The 17,146-nt window shown below is 41.6% G+C and overlaps 1 protein-coding gene across 1 annotated transcript in view; it reads right to left on the reverse strand.

Annotated features, from left to right (window-relative positions):
- Positions 1-10,741: 10,741 nt before the first annotated feature.
- Positions 10,742-17,146, reverse strand: part of SASH1 (SAM and SH3 domain containing 1) — a 46,653-nt gene continuing 40,248 nt past the window's right edge. Inside the window, exons 13-15 of the mRNA XM_030448140.1 lie at positions 14,549-15,681; positions 13,839-13,970; positions 10,742-13,108 (exon numbers count right to left, since the gene is read on the reverse strand). Coding sequence (XP_030304000.1) covers positions 12,848-13,108; positions 13,839-13,970; positions 14,549-15,681 — 1,526 coding nt within the window. The 3' untranslated portion in view covers positions 10,742-12,847. The remainder of the gene's footprint in view (positions 13,109-13,838; positions 13,971-14,548; positions 15,682-17,146) is intronic.

A 17,146-nucleotide genomic window follows, 5' to 3' on the forward strand; every position in this document is an offset into this window, starting at 1 on the left:
CAAATCATCACTGTCTTGATCTGGTGTGTTGCTGCCAGTAGTTGCTTTATATTTCTCTGAACACAAGTGTTCATGGTCCCATTGCCTCACCATGAGTCAGATCATACCCCCATCTGTGATACAAGCAAGTGCCCTGGGTAGCCAGCTCTGTCTTGTAGGAGCTGAAGCCTTCTACATAGAGAGTGGGAGAATAAGGCTGTGGACTATCTTTTAAAAAAACTTTAAAATAATATTATTTAGAGAATACAGTCAAACTTACACGTTATTTTCTTTGTGTTTTGTTGCTTTCTCTTTACATCAACAAAACAGTGATATTCTGCAATGTAATTCCATGGGCTGCCCTGAACTAAGGCACTTCTCCCGCTTTGATCAAAATGATAAACCCAACCTACTGCTGGCCCTGGTGCCCTAATGAAGTGTAGCATATAGCTTGATATAATTGTCTAAGCATGTTTTTTTGTATATATTCATGCTGGGCATCTGTAGCCTTCAATGGTGACTTACAGACAAAAGGACAGACCAGACTTTTCCTATGCATATATATGCATATTCAGCCTTCCTTATCCACAAACACAGTACTTGCCTGCATGCTCTCTTCATCTAATTCTCCCAGAGTCTCCAGTGACCCTAGCCATTTTACTTTCTGCTATTATTGTTACCCCTTCCCTCAGTACTTTCCCTTTGCTATACTAACCCTATTTTAGCTTTCACTGCCTTAAAAATTATCTGCCTCTGACAACTACCCCTCTTCTTGCCCCTCTGTAGCACTGGTCCTACCAAGCAGGCTGCTCCTGCCTGTCTTGTGCCAATGGAGGGGCATATATTTGAGTGGCACCTGTTTTGGGCAAACTTTTCTGTGTGTTAGGGTCAGTCTAGGAGGGCCTGGCAAACCTCATTATTTGTTCTGCACTGACAACTGTCCAGCTTAAAGCAAGTCTCAATGTGGCTGGCTGCAGCCACTGTGCCCCACACAAATCTGCTCAGCAGATTTTCCATAACACTGCAGGACCTACCCAGGGCCTTCCCCAAAATGTCTTTCTCTTGCTGCACCAGCTGAACCTCGGCAGCAATCTGTGAACAAGTTGTCTGGAGTGAAATACTTATGGCTGTGGTATTCAGCTGAGATGAAGAGGCTGGAACAAGCACCTTGGTAGGTGACAAGGTAATGACAAGGTAAGCAAGGAGAGGTGAAGAGGATAAAAGGTGGAGTGAAAATATGGGACTGGCACAGGACACATACAAAGGAAGATGGGGATGACGCAGGGCTGCAGGTAGGCAGGAGGACTCAGAAGGGTTGTAATGGCTGAAGCATATTTTTCTTGAAACACAGCCAACCCTTCAATACCTTTCATCTGCCTTGTAAAGCAGATTACCTGTTGTTTTCATATTTTGTGTTACAGGTGTGACTCAAATCAGCTTCCACTGACACAGCCACAAACTCATCCTTTCTGTCCCTGAGCATATCTGCCTCATTGGGTATCTCCTCCCAGCTTCCTCAGTAAGGTAGTCCACAGCCCTATATATTATTTTTTTCCCTTCTTTTAAATCTGGCACCTGTATAGTGTCCTGAAACAGAGTCAGGTTCTGCAGCAACTGAGAGAAGCTTCCTGTAAGAAAAACTGGTCAGTTCATCAGTGGCAGCTGTAGAGCACTTGGTAGGGTGAACTGAGGCTGTGTTGGCTACTTGAATTCTTCTATTCCCTATCTTCTGAGAACATTTGACTTCATAATCTTAAAAAGAAATAAATTGGAAGGCAGCAAGAGATTACTGTGTATTAATAGGTTTAAATGCAGAGTTTCATTGCACAGGTAAAAGGAGATGGACAGAGGGATAAAGATATAGGTGTTTTGTTTTAATATGGCTTTGGCATAAGTTCTGCTACTAGTAATTTTATCTCAGTAGCAATACTGTTGAGCTATCCAGTAGCCAGTCTTACAACAGTTAGACCACAAAAGGCACACAATATCAAAAGCTGAGAACTAAGAACGCTTTAATCCTTAACATTTTTTGGCTGCTTATCTAGTAATTCCAGCTCTGAATGGACCACATATGCTCAATTTGAAGAAAATTTCTTAAAAAATTCTTTAAGTCACTCACTGCAAAAATAACATTGTATAGAAGCAGTGAAAGTTAGAGCAAAAAATGCAGAAGCAACATATCTCCCTTACAATGCACTGCTTATTGGATTTTATTTCATTACTCTCCAGTAGATGGCAATCCAGTACTTGGCCAGTAAAACATCCTGTGAAGTGGCTTCTCTGTACAAGCCCATGGGGGCTTCATTTATATTACACATTCAAAGTGCAATTTTGGACCTCAAACATTATTTAAATGAACCATTTGACTGGTGTTTTATTATCTTGCTGGTCAGCATGAGAGAACACCAGAACAAATAAGACTTGAGAAGTGCATGTGGAGATGGCAGTGCCTTTCAGCAAAGGAGAAGATTTAATGTTTTTAAAGGCTGTTTTTTGTTTCAGTGATGACAATCTCTTACAATGATGTTTTTAGAAGACTTGGAGGTAAATTTTAGTATCATCTAATCTGGAATTTTACTTGCTCTTGGAGTGGTGTAAATCCATGTCTTGTGCTTAATAAAAAGTGGTACAGAACTCTCTGGATCCTCTCCCTTCTGTTTGACATTTCTCTGTGTGTCATACGAGCACCTGTGCCTCTTCTGCTTGCTTACCTTGCTCCAGGACCATTACTGGGATTTTTGCTGCAAGATCAAACCTACAGAATATGTCAGATTTTACATGGCCCATGCCTCAGCTGTTGGTCTAGCTATACACCCACTCCCCTGCCAAGGTCACCAGAGCATTCAGCAGAGTTTGGGGGGGTGTTGAGAGTGGTTTTACTTCCTCTGCCTGAGCATGGACTGGGGGGGAGGTGTGGATTTAGGGGCACCAGTGTGGAGATCAGGAGTTTTGGCAGCAGCTGTGCATTTCATGACACAGGGAAAGCTGAAGTGCTCCCCATCATCTCACAGCTGTGTCCTGGCTCAGGGTTGCACAGGCAGGGAGAATCATACTCCAGTCAGGTTACCTAAAGAAAGACAGGACATGTTCTCTTGTGAAAAAGGGCAACAAGTCAGTAAGCAACAAAGTGAAGAGAAGGCAACAAATCAATAGAGATTCAAGTGTATTTTGCCAATATTAAATAACCTTTCCCATCTCTTTGTCCCTATAGGCTTTCTTCATCGTTTCATTTATGCGTTTGTTTTGAGGCTTTGTGATTTCTCAAAGTATGGATTGATGGAGGCAAAAATGACCTTTTGTCAAATATTTGACCCTTCTGCAACTGAGATGAAAGCAGCAGCACTTGCAGAACCATTTACATTTTCAGAGCCTTGTACCAACATCAGTTACTGTGTGCATTCCACTTGGGATCAAAGAAGAGCTGGAAGCAAACTGTAGGTTTCCATCTGATGCAGATAATGGCATCAAGTGGCAGAGTTATTATGTGAATGTGGTTTAGAGAGAGTCCCACTGGATTTTGACTAACTGGCTCATTAGCAACAAATGTGTGGTTGCTGATTTGGTGTGCTCTCATCATTTGGATTTTGTTTGGTTTGTTTTTAAAAAGTCCTTGGGTTTTAGAGGCAATTAATGCAATGATGATGACAAACCTTGTGGCTGCTACTTTCTTGATAAGTCAAGCCAGTGAGCAGAAACTATGTGTCTGGCAAAACTAACAATCCATTTTATGTTCCTACTGTATGAACAAGGATGAACCAGATGCTGTTGTGATTCAGAGAGATGGAGAACAGTTCTCCATCCTGAGAATCTGATGTCTTGCCTTGTCCAGTAGTAATTGTCCTAAGCCACAAGATTCCTCTTCTGGGCCATAATAGCACGTATCTCCCCCAAGTGTTTAAAAATCAAAGACAACTTTCTTCTTTTCCTTGAATCTTTCATCTATTTTTGGGTAGTTCTTCTTTGAAAAATGTCTTCTTAAACTAGCTTATCAAATGCATGGTACAGCCTTGTCTAACACACACCAAATATACACCGGAGAATGTGAGACCTCTCTGTTCCCAGAAGGCATAAATGATAGTCTTATTTTTATGACATTCATCAGCTTTCCACTAGTTTCTTCATTCATCCCTACTTTCTTGCCCTCTTTTTTGTCCCAGTAATCCTCATTACTTCCTCAGCTGTTCCATGAGCTGGTTGATCCATTTTCCTTTCTCCTGTGCCCCTAATGCAGCCAGAGTAAACACATGCCAGGAAAACTCCAGAGCCAGTTTTTTTGTCTGGGCTGCTTGGAGAAACTGCCCTGCTTGGGTGGCTCAGGAACACCTTGAGAGAGCACGAAGGAGGAAGAGAGGCACAGCCTGTAAATTATTATTCCCACAGCACAGTAAGGAATGCTATTGGGGCTGATAACTGGAAAGAATAGAAAACAAATAGCAGAAATCAAATGTTTCCTGCCCTGGCACTGTGCAAAGTTTCCACAAGCTTCTGGGTGCAACCTGACAGATCTTTGGTGTTTGAGCTAAATAGGGTTTATTGAATTAAACCAAAAAGATGGCATCTCTGGGATCTCACTGTTATCCACCATACCTTCCTGCTCTCCTGAGCCTCTCCTTGCTTGTGCCTCAGGACCTAACTCTCCTGATAAAAACAACATTACTCAGAACTGAGGAGTGCATCTGGTTTGGATGGTTCTTTCACTTACCTGACTGAAATGAATTTCCCTTCTTCAGATAGCATCTTGACTTCACAAAGCCTCACACAAGCACTCAGCAAGGTAAGTACACCTGGAAAAAAGAGCAGACATAGCTACCAGTTTGGAGGACCTCCTGTTTGCTTTGTTTTCTCACCTGTGTTTTCCATTGGAATGTGGGATTTTTTGCAGGGTCCTGATGAAGTACTCACCCAATCAGTGTGGTATCACCTGCATTTTACCTGCAACACTTTGACATCTCTGGTGCTGCTTGTATGAGGGGTCACAGAGCCACTTTTGTTCTTGCGCACACATACACAACCACTGAATGATGTACTGGAGACCAAAACTTGGCAAAACCTTAGTGGTGCAAGATGAACCTCTCTTAGGGTATGACGCTCCAAGGTCCAACAGGTGTTCTAGCAGAGACTCACAAACAGTGCTCTGAGTCTATAGCCCTCAGGGTTGACTAGCCTGGATCAGTGCTATTGCTCCGAGAGCAGCTGACCTCCCTGTTGGCTTGCTCAGGACTGAGCTGGGCCGGTATCTTAGGCTTCACCTTTTATTGGCCTCCTAATCCTGCTCATGTGCAGTTAGAGCCTGCCTTCATCAGGCACAGGTGGGCTTAACACAAGCTCATGCCACTACCTGGCAATTAGTGGCACCTGGTTGCCTCATTTCACTACACCTTAGCTTCTTACATGCCAACCTAACACAACAGTAGGATGCAGCTTGCAAAGCTGTAAGGAGAGGCTGAATCTCTGCAGACAATCATAGACAAATGTGTTACTTTTATGTGTTCCTGGGCATGAAATATCTAGGGTTGGAAGGCTTTGCCTGCAAGGTTAAATGCTGTGTGTTGCAGACACTTGTCTGCTCCAGGGGAGGCATATCTACACACTGAGAGGTACTGCATGGAAGGCTGTGCCATTGCTTTTAATGTTAGCTTGCATGAATCCTAATAGACTCGAGAAGAAGCCCTCCATTTTCCTGAAGTGAGACACAACTGATTGAATTGCAAAAATACACATACAAACATATACACAGATATAAAAAAAAAAAAATTTTTTTTAGTATCATGGACTCATTCCAGAGGTTTTTCCTGTGAGACAAAAAAGCAAATTTTGACTTGCACATACGTCAGAAATCAGTCTGAAACTTTCTCCTGCTTTTTCATGTGGTTGCAGAGGAAAAAACTCAGAAGGAAGCAATTGGTCCCAAGGAATGTGCTAAATCCAGCCCATGGGGGATAAAAAAGTCTCTCTCTCGAAGGGAAGAGGCTTAATGAATTGAGAGAGCCTCTCATGTCTCATCTCATTTCGTTAGATTACTGCATTAAGCACATAAGTGCTTATTTGTGTAATTGAATTCATCTAAGCCATTCTTCTGCTCTTCAGAAATGGTGCTGTTCCAAATCCAAAGCACCTCCTATGATCCTCATCTTTTGATGCTCCTAAGCAAGCACAGCCATCCCAGAAGCAGACCTGATGTGGTGAGCGGGCAGAGCAGTGCAAGGCAGGAGGGGAGCAGTCCTGCTGGTCACTGTCACCAAAGATGGGCTTTCTCACCCAGCAGCTGCTATGAATGACAGGTAATTCAGTGCTGCTAAAAGGAAACAAAAAAAAGGTCTGTAGTGTTTGCCTATGGCTTTAGTGTGCTCAGCAGGATGGTTCTTTCACATAGCTACTCTAACATATAAAATCACTTGCAGTTTAGGCTACATGACATGGCTCACAATTCCTAAGATCTGAATAGCAGATCCAGGTTGCTAAGACCTGGAAGTTGAACTAACCTGAGCTCTGGGTACCAAGCTAGTTCCAGTGGGGACTCTGGCATAAGAACATTGGACTAAAAGATATTATTCTAACGCTGCTAGTATGGTACAGAAAAGGCTCCCCATATGGCTGAGGTGGCATTGCATTTTGTTTTTAACCAACACTGACCTTGCAAGAGAGGCAATTCCATTCTTTGAGGCAGACAACTGCTCATAGGTAGTGGTGTTTTCTTTTGGCTAACTGCAAATAAGCCACTTAAAACAGAACATTAAAAGTGAATGACAGCATTAGGTAACAGCTTACCCATGCTTACGTAAAACATAAAAAATTGCAACTTTCATTTCTAGTACCTGATGAGTATATATTCAGTATCATAGGAGTCAGTGAAGACAAAAAGCAAAAGCAATAGAAGCAGATTGATAATGTAATTCTCCGGTGTGTCCCCCTTAAGGCAGGATTTGTGGACATAAATATGGATCTGCTTTTCATGAACTTCCACATTCGCCTATGCTTTTTGTGGCTAAAGAGAGAAATACAGCTCATGGGACTTTCAGAATAACATTTGACAATACAATGAATGTAGAACTTTTCAGGAACACAAAGCACTCTGCCTACCTGGGATGGGATCCACTTTGGAAGAGCCGAGTCTAGAACCTCCAAGCCTATGCAGGACTCACCTCAGAGATGGTGAAGTTAAAAAGCTGGATTCGATAAACAACAAAACTGTTTGAAGTTCAGATTTGTAATCCCAACTCACCTTTCTCTCCTTTTCAAACCTGCCTTGGCTTGGAAGCAAGTGATCTAACCAGGCATCTTTCTGTTTGTCCTTAGGCATGTAGAGTTTTTATGAACTCCAGGCATAGCAGCCTAAGCAACAAGATCCCCTTGAAAAAAAACTTTGGGCTTTGTTCTAGTCCGACTCTTTCTGGAAGCATATTATTCCATCACCAATGTCCAGAGAAGATCTGTTTGTTTGTTTTGTTTTTTGTGTAGTATAAGTTCATTTATATATATAAAAAATTATTTTCTGCATGGGAACAGGCCCAAAGCCACTAGAGATGACAGAATCTCAGTCACATCAGAGCTCTGGGGTCAAGCTTTGAACATCTGTAAGCACAGTCACACAAACATAAAAGTTCAGCATAAACTAACAGTGCTGCAGAACCCAAGGGAAAAATAATGATGTCCATCCATGCAATAAAAGACTGCAGTACCTGGAAAAGGACAAGCCTAAGAGCTAGTAAGACTTTCACTTTATATTACTTCCTGAATGTTAACTGATTAACCTTTAGCAGCCTCACGAGGTAGCTCTGGTGGTATCTGCAACATGACACGCAGAGCTTTTAAGTCTCCATAGCTTGCATGCGAACCTTCTGCTCAGGCATGAAGTTTCTTTTTGTAAGTATTTGTAGCAAGAATTTTACCTGTTTCTCCCATGTCTCTTCCCTTTTGGGTGCAAACACCCCCCTGTTTTAGACTAAGGATAGGTGGCGGTATTTGGCTTTGGCCGTGGTGAGCACACGTTTGGATCATCACGGCAGCCAAACGCTGAGAGCGATAGACGGGGCTTCGTGTTTCAGCTGCTCCCAAAGCAACCCTGGACCACAGCAGCCTTGGAAGGGAAGCAACGCTCCTTCCAGCTGCAGAAATGGCAAGCGCTCTGGCTTTTCATATTACGCAGTGTTTGTTTTGTTTTTATTTCTGTTTTGTTACTCGAGAGGCTCTTGGAAACGGGCTGTACCGGAGCCAGCTGCAGCCCCTTCGGGCCGGCTGCGGGCTCTCCTCCAACCTGGGGAGCAGGGAGTGCCCCCTGGCGCACAAGCACAGCACTGGCCCGGTCCTCAGCTGAACCGAAAGATTATTAACAGAGGAGAAAAATTCAGAGTTCACAGCTGACACGCTTCCTCATTCCCACGAACTGTTTGCCACGTTGTACAGTTCCGATGGGAGCGCTGCCTGAGGGGAACCAAAGATTCAGCTGTCGGGATCCAACCCAAAAGATAGATTTTTTTTGTTTGTTTGTTTTCTCTTTCTGTCATTTCCAGAGTTAAGCTTCTAGTAATCACAATTAACGCATGCACAATCCACCCTTTTTACTTAGGGCTAAATCCATAAAGCATTAACTTCTAGCTACGGTGCACTGCTGCTGTGTAGACCTGCCAGCACTCTGCTACGGAGCTAAGCATACCCATTAATTACACAGCAAATTTAACTAGACCAACAACAGCAGCACACCAGGCAGTAAGTCACCACAGTGAGCTAGAAGAAGTGCAAAGAGTCATGTCCTCAAGCTCCCTCACCCTAAAACCCAGAGGCCATTGGCATCTTATTACAGGCTGCAGAGATTACCTGACTGCTCAGGAGTCCCAGCTGCCCTCTGCAGAATGAGTCACCTTGCCCAAACAAGCACAGCTGCAAATGAAAACCAGGCTTGAAATCTCTTCTCTCAGGCAAGAGCTCTAACTGCAGCTCCAGAGCACTGTGCTTGTATACACTTTGGCTGCTTCCACTGATTTTTAATTATTCCATTGCAAAGTAGAACAGCTCCCAAGGCAAGAACTGGGAGAGCTGTCACACACATCTCCCTGGGTCCAGCAGCCTGACGCTCATGGGATGTAAAAGATAAAGTCTGGACAGTGATGATCCACAGCCCACAGAATGACATCTTCTAGTCCTGGATATCAGGGATTTTATTTTTTTTAATACCTTTTTCTTCTGCTGTAGGTATGTGCTGAAAGTGCTTACAAGGTGAGGAACGACAGGTTTGGTAAGCTGGAGGGAGAGGGCCTGGGACAGAACAGAAGAAATAGCTGGACTCTATTACCAAGACGACTAAATAGAAGACCTGTTAGCTCAATTAAAAACATCCAAAAAGAGAGAGAGAGACCAAGGAAATTTATTTACTTTTTATCTATGAACAGTATGACATATAATTATAGACAAGTTTTGATACACAGGAAAACCCTTTTGTCAACCATTTTTTTGCTAAATGAAACAGCACAGTAATCTTTACACATTCATATTTTGTTTTTTCTTTTTTTTTTTTCCTTTACAATACACAGCTTTCTTGGGTTGAAGCAAACTGCAGGACATACTGAGTATTGGTATATTACAGCTACTTACATCATTTAAGAACAGCAAATGGAGAAAAATAAGTTATTTAAATATTGATTTCATATACAGAAAGTGCAACTTTGTTAGTTGTTACATAACTTGCTTGACAGTTTTTGATTCCCCAGAGGGTGTCAATTAAAGATAAAAGTATCTTGGACCAAAAGTATTATTTATTCTAAAAATAATACAGTACAACTGCACAGCTGTGACTTGGTGAATCGACCACTATTGCTGCTCTTAGAGATGATGACCTATTGGGATAATGCAATGTTTAATGCTTCTGATCGTGCTCCCAGTTTGGGTCCAAAGGTAGGCTCAGAAGAGAGCATGGGGACCTATGGGCATCCTTACCACCTCGGTGGTGACAATGGGTCAGTGATCGAAGCTCATGGTTATGATGGGTTTCAGTAATATTTTGGGCTTGCTGCTTCTATTGTTAAATAGCTGTTTTAGAGTTACAACGGTATAATGGATAGATGCTTAACATTGTTAGCCTGAGCAGAGCAGATTAGGATTCCAGCAGCAGGTTTCTTTTGTGCTTCCCAAGAGTCAATGAATGAACTTTTGCTTAGAGCACTGAAAGGTTGCAAGAAAACGTAAGAGATGAGGGCTCTCATACTGCACCACTTCACCTGCTCAGGGAACTGAAAGCACAGCAGGGAAGCTCAAACACTGAGAAGCTTAAGGCATTTTTTGGATTAAAATATAAACTAAAATTATAATTCAAGTAAGACCACAGAGCACAGTCTTAAAAAGAAAAACAACACAATGATTAAAACTCACAAATCTCAAACTGCTCACTCTAGTCCTGATGGGTGTGATTTAGTTTCCCTGGGTTACATAATCATTTAAAAATCACGGATTAACAAAGAGTGCTTGGCATACAGGTTTATCTTATCCCGTAACTCTCCTTCTGCTGTTAACAGAGGGGAAAGTCATGAATACAGGAGAGAGAAATTTGTTTCCTTTTTTATTGCATATAGCCACCTTCGTTTTTTACCTTGCTCCAATATAGCTGCTGTCTACTTGTATTCAGTTCTGGCCCCTGCCAGCAATCCCCAGCAAGTCCCAAATACTCTTTCCACCTCCTGCTTACTGAGAGTCAATATGTGAGCCTCAGAGAGGAACAACATACAAATCATCATTACTAAAGAGAAAAAAAAAAAATCACATTTTTTTTCTTTTTATTTTAGATTTTCACCAGCTGTGCAAAGCACCTAAGCTGTATGTTTCCTGATGCTGCCATTAGAACATGCTGATGATCCACACAGCAAGGACAACATTACAGGAACAGATCCAAAGGAGCTTTGCTTGAGAACAATTTCAAGTTTCACTAGTGAACTGGTTGCCTTCACAGGGTGATGTGCAGTAGACAGACAGTGGTAAAATATGAAACAAGAGAGGTAAATCTAAAACTTATCAATTCTACCAAAAGCCAAATTAGTTATCATCTGTAGTAAAATTCACCTGACTTAAAACATGACCATGAAAGGACCTTATATAGTAAGGAATCATGGGCTAACCACAATTATTTATTCATCAATCTGAAAGTTTTTTATCAGGAAAATTGTCATTAGCTCATTAGGAGGCTGGGATAATTGAGACACCAAAGAGTGAAGCACCTTCTCTGTTTATTTACAGTAAGTTCAAGTCAGAACTGAAACTGGATACAGCCTTGCCTGTGCCTGGGTTTCTATACTACCTCCCTTTACCTGCCAGAGTAAGCCTGCTCTGTCTCTCACAGAGCACTTGTGCTACAAGAAGCTGAAGGACACACCATATGTAGACCTCAAAGAAAAAGCTAGTTATGTGCTATTCATGGCACTCTGTATTTGGTATATAAAATGTGTACCCATATAGAAAAATAAGATCATTCATTAGCCACATATGCGAATGGGACATTTTACACTGATTTAGGCAGAAAAATATCATTAAATCATGGAAAAATGATTCGCCACAATATGCCAGAACAATGTTCTCTTCCAGTGAGAGGTAAAATTGATACACAATCATGAGGGATATCAAATGCTGTAAACTCAGTGTAATTGTTAAAACTATTTCAGATTTTTGTCTGTGCAATGGAGATACTGGATCTGATGTTTTCCATGGGACACAATTTGCTTTTTTAATGCATTTTCTCTCCTGTAAATGAATTTTCATTTGCAGAAACCCGCTGTTTGGAATTGATATGGTCAGGATACCAAGTCAAAGCTGCAGCATAATGATTGACGATATAACACAGTACACAGAATATGATTAAAATGAAAAGCAGTTACATATATACAAGGCCGTATATCTTGGAAAAGTTTAGTAACAACAGTAAATGTAGACTGTAGTGAAGAAGAAGTTAGCCTGACAAGTGAATCCTAGCATAACCCTGCCTTTGTAAAAGCATCTCTACAACACAGAAGGTGTTATGATGAGGCATTTCGTAGAAGCTACTTCAGTTAAAAATCACCCTTAGTGCATCTCAAGGGTAAAGGCTGGAACAAGGCTTGAGAATCATGAATACAGGTAAGTGAACACAAAGTAACTGCTTAAAAGCTTATTTTAAGGCAAATAAAAAGCTGATTTCTAGAAAGCAGTTATAAAAACAACCTCAGCTCTGTACAAATAAAAAGAAGCTTTCTGACTCTCCATGGGTTAATTGCGTTGGGAGTGACAGAAATGGACCACACCAAAAACTAATTCCAGTCCATTAACTTTGGCCTAGCTAAAGGCTTTGTGGCATATTGGGACCTATACCAAGCAACAGTGGAGATGACAGGAGGTGTGTGATTAGCTCTAGACTGCTAGAATTAAAAAAAGGCATTTGCCAAACAGCTTCTACTGGAATCTGCACCCTGGCTTGTACCTGGTCTTTAGAACTGACTTCAGGTAACTGGAACTAGATGTACAGAAGGACCCCAGCCTAAGAAGCTCTTCATAGAAATGGGGCCTATAATGAACATTACTTTCACAAACTTGAAGAAAATGTGTAAGGGTTCCTTAATTCTGTGAAGCTGTCTGATTCTCAGGCCGACCCTCTGCACTTTACAAAATAAGAAGACATTAAAGGGAAGTGAGAGGGGAGGGAAGTACCACATCCATGTTACCTGGTGGTTGCTTCTCTTCTCCTTCAGTTGCCAAAGACAGCAATAGAAACACTTCACATTCTTTGAAGAAGATTTCTGCCTGTCCTTGGGAGCCACTTCCTCGATCCCTTTAGCTGTGTGAAGTAATCAGGGCAATAATGGTGCAAGAAGAAGCAGGGGGTTTTCAACCAGGCAGTGCCACACTATGGAGCATGTTAAATTGCCTCTGGGTCAAGAGGTTTGAAGAGTCTTGCTGCTGCCAGGAGCTTGCTTATGTGCCTTTCCTCTGTGATGCCAGCTTCTTGAAGGCAAGTTTGTGACAGAGAAGGCACTTTGCTCAGTGTGTTGAATCCTGCTTCTGTGAGCAAGCTGGAATACATAGGTAGACCGATGGAAATGAGCCAGTCAGATACAGAAGTGATAAGTCCTGGGGACACAGGTTTTCGGCAAATTTCAGTGAGCCCTCCACTTGGTATCTGGACAGTAGAGAAAAAAACAAACTCTTAATGTTAAGCATAACTGCTTGTTTTATAGCAAGTCTTCTTTGGTTTTCTCTTCCAAACCAGTAGAAGCTCAATGCAGATGTCTTGACTCCTCTCATTTCATGTTTTTCCACGTGAGAGTGGTGTGGATAGAAGGGCTAAGATCACTTGGCACAAGAAGCAACAGCAACGATTCCGGCAATGCAGATACAGCGTGCAGTGTCCAGCTGCACATGGGTAACCCTCATGTGCCATTTTGAATTAGTTAGAGATCAATTAAAAATACCCAATGACAAGACTTCACAGGGTGATTAATTTAATTCTAAGGGTTGGCCCAGGTGATCCTTAAGGTCTCTTCCAACCTGAAATTCTATGATTCTATGATTAATTTCTCAGTAAGGCAAGGGAGTGGTAATTTTGCCTACTACCTCCTCAGACAGAACAAGTTGTCTTATAAGAAGTCTGCTTAGATTTATTTTGCAGGATATTACGTAGTCAAGAGAGAGGGCTATCCACTCTTCCTTCAACTACTGACTGTCCTCCTTTGGGACAGAGGGAGGTACCTCCTGTCCCTGTAGTAGCCCTTCCTACCTTGTACCTACTGAGTGAATATAGGGATCACTTCTTTATCAGGACTTAACACAGGTATCTCTCTTAACTGGCAGTCACTCCTTTTTAAAAGTCTGCTCATAATTAAGAAAATTTGGTTTATGGAAATACTCACTGCCATGCGATGCTGCTTCCTCAGCTGCTTTACTCGGATTTGGTCCATGTGTGCAGCAACATCCTTTACAGGCTGATCTAAGTCTTCAGAGTACCTCTGTACCAATGCCTCAGGAATGCCACAGCGGCCATGCTGAATGATCCCAGCCAGACACAAGGAGAGATGATAATAAAGATCAAAGAACTAGATCAATACAGACCAGTGAATGAAAACAAAGAAAAATTCAGGATGGGTTTAAAAAGGAGCCTGGCTTGAGATTCCATAAAAACTTAAAAAGCAACCCCTAGAGGAAGCTGTGGACCTTAGGACTCCTTTCTTCCTTCCTTCCCCAGAAGATGTCCTAATCACTATGCTATCGGTTCAGATTTTCTTGAAAGCATAGAATCTAGTAACAATTTCCTTTTTTGCCCTAATTCCCCACACTAACAGAGAGAGAGAGACCTTTCCATGTCAATGTGTCACCAAAGTACTAGTGGCCTGAAAAGATGAAGGCTCAGAAAAAGTCTGACATTTCCCATTTCCTCCATGCATTACTTTAGGTGTAAGATCTGATAGTAAAACCAAGCACAGAATGTCTAATGTCCCAATGATTTTATGGTTTATCTACTCACAAAAATACAACAGACAGAATAAATGAATGACTTAATAAATAAATGAATCCCTTAAAATGCTAGTAGGATAAAAATGTTGAAACAATGTCCTCCACTTACCTTGTCAGAGTATGGTTCTTCAGTAAGATCAATGTCTTCAGACTGCAACTTGTTTTCAACTACCATTTCCAGATCCATTCCCCTGCTACAAGAGACTTTCCTTGCTGAGGCAGGACCTAGCTTTATCACATGCTGCTGAACACTAGCAGTCTCTGGGAGCTCTGACAGCCAGGGTGGCAGTGGGCTAGGAGGTGTACTGGGCTCCTGTTCAGAAGATGTCCTATGGACAGGTACTCCATGACAATCAATGGGAATGGATGAGCTATTCTTTTTTGCTGGCAAACATGGTGCTTCTAGACTTGAGTGGTTCCCACTTGAGGTCATGGGAGGAATATATAATCCATTAGAAAGGCGTTCTCGGCATTTTTTGGCAGGGACAGGTGGTGGCTGAGGATTTTTTGGTTGCATTCTTGCCTCATTTATGCCTTTTTGCTCAGCTTCTAGACCTCCCTTGAGGACTGGAGCATAATCAGCCTGTGCAAGGTCATGAAAGCCTTTACTTTTTATTTCTGGGAGTGTCCTTGTTGCAAGATGTGCGACTAAGGCAGGTTGAGCTTCACAGTTTTTCGAGGGAAACAAAGAAGGCTTTCCACCTGCAGTCTCAGTTACAGAGCAGGCCAGTTCCTTAGCTCTTCCCTTCTGAGAGCTACCAGCTCCTTTACCCTGCTTAGACACCAAGGCACCTACCACAGAGCTGCCTTCATGAGACTGAAGTGGCAGGGCAGAGCCAGTTGACTTTTTTGCTATATCCAGTGAATCCTGAGGAAAACAACCTACTTTCTTGCTAGCGTTCTGTAGGTTAGCATTGGATTCTCCCTGGAGATCATCCAGTGAGTGAGATCTTGGCCACATCTCTACATCCTGGGGTCCATCCAGAGTTTCATAGCTCCGACAAACAGCAACTGGTAAACTTCTACGGTTCTTCAGACCCATAACAGCTGGGGGTTTGACAGAGCTCTTCAAAGCACGATGTGCACAACTTAACCCGCTTTCTTTTCCACTTTGCTGTAGAGTTTCTATTGACTTGGTCAGTGGAAGTGTAGGATAATTTGACAGCTGGTTTCTGCTGAAGTCCTTAAAGCTATGCTCACTTGCTGATTTTGAGGGCAGAAGACAGGTCCTTCGATTTTTACCTAGAAAGAAATAGACCAAAATGCACCATTAAAAAAAAAACAAAACCACCTTTGCAGTGTAAATGATGAATCACTTTAAAGTGCCTTTGAAAGAAAATTACTCTTCTTTTTTAACTCTTAATGTACAAGAACTCAGTGCCATTTTAGGCATATGAATTTGTGAGCCTCAGCTTTATTAATGAAGAACTGCTTAACTTTAGGGTTGGACTTGATGATCTCTCAGGTCCCTTCCAACCCAGCCAATTCTATGATTCTATGAAATTTATTGTGTAATGAAAATACATTTAAAATAGTTAATGTACTTCCAACTCTCCAATTTGCAGAGATTTGAGGCTTAGATCATGTCAACCTTTTCCACTGTAGAACTATCCTACAGTAACACTGATACCCTATGCCCATCAGATGAGCTCATTTGACTCCACGCAGAAATAGCTCCAAAGACCTACTATTTTTTCTACTTTGTTTAGGATATTGATAATTATGTTCACATAATGAAGTTTACTAGATTGCTCAGAAAAGATTTTTTTTTTTAAAAGATCCTGTCTATTACTTTTAATTACAAGGTGCTTCAATAGTGTTATTTCATCTTTTCAATGACTAGAAAACTACTTGCAATGGCAAACCAGAGAGCAACAAAGCACAGGAAGACTGGTGTTGCACTAATCCTTTGTAACTTTACTTTTAGGGAAAAATACCTGATACTATGAAACAGAGACAAGATGCAAAAGAATCATGCTCATGTCATAGTGTTTTATCAAAGTAGAAAGTCTTAGAGATGTGGTGTTTTATTATAACCACTTCAGGCTGCCCAGTGTGGTTGTGTCTCCTCTGGAGACATTCAAAACCCACCTGGACATGTTCCTGTGTGACCTACTTTAGGTGGTCCTGCCCCAGATTAGGGGTCAGACTCAATGATCTTTCGAGGTCCCTTCCAACCACTAACATTCTGTGGTTCTGTGACAATAATCAATGTGAAAGGCACGTTCTTTAAGCTTTATATTGTAGTTTTATGAGATATGCACCACTGATTTCAAACAGTGACGTTCATAAAACCTGCCTGACAGAAAAATTCTGATTGAAGGGACCGAGCTCATTAGAGTACTCATTGGCATGAAATACAAGGTAAATTCTCAAATACTGCATACATCTTTTAAAATTTCTTTTTAACAAGATAAAAGCACATTTTTCTCAAAGCAGATGATCTCCCAGAATGACAGCACATCCTGAACAGTTAATGCTTTCTGAGTGGCAGTTATAGTTTCCTCTATGTACAATAAGCTTTCTAAAAACAAGAGAGAGATAGATAGACAGACAGACAGAGCAAGCTTGAAAATTCTTTTGTCCAGTGGAGAAAAAGCAAAAAAACCCAACCCAAACAAATTAACAGATTAGGCTAAATGATATCAAAAGTGTGTAGTAACAGTCAATGAATACCTGTCACCTGAATACCTGTTACTTTTAGAGA

Source organism: Calypte anna, chromosome 3 (genome assembly GCF_003957555.1).
Source record: "Calypte anna isolate BGI_N300 chromosome 3, bCalAnn1_v1.p, whole genome shotgun sequence".
In the NCBI taxonomy this organism is placed as follows: Eukaryota; Metazoa; Chordata; class Aves; order Apodiformes; family Trochilidae; genus Calypte; species Calypte anna.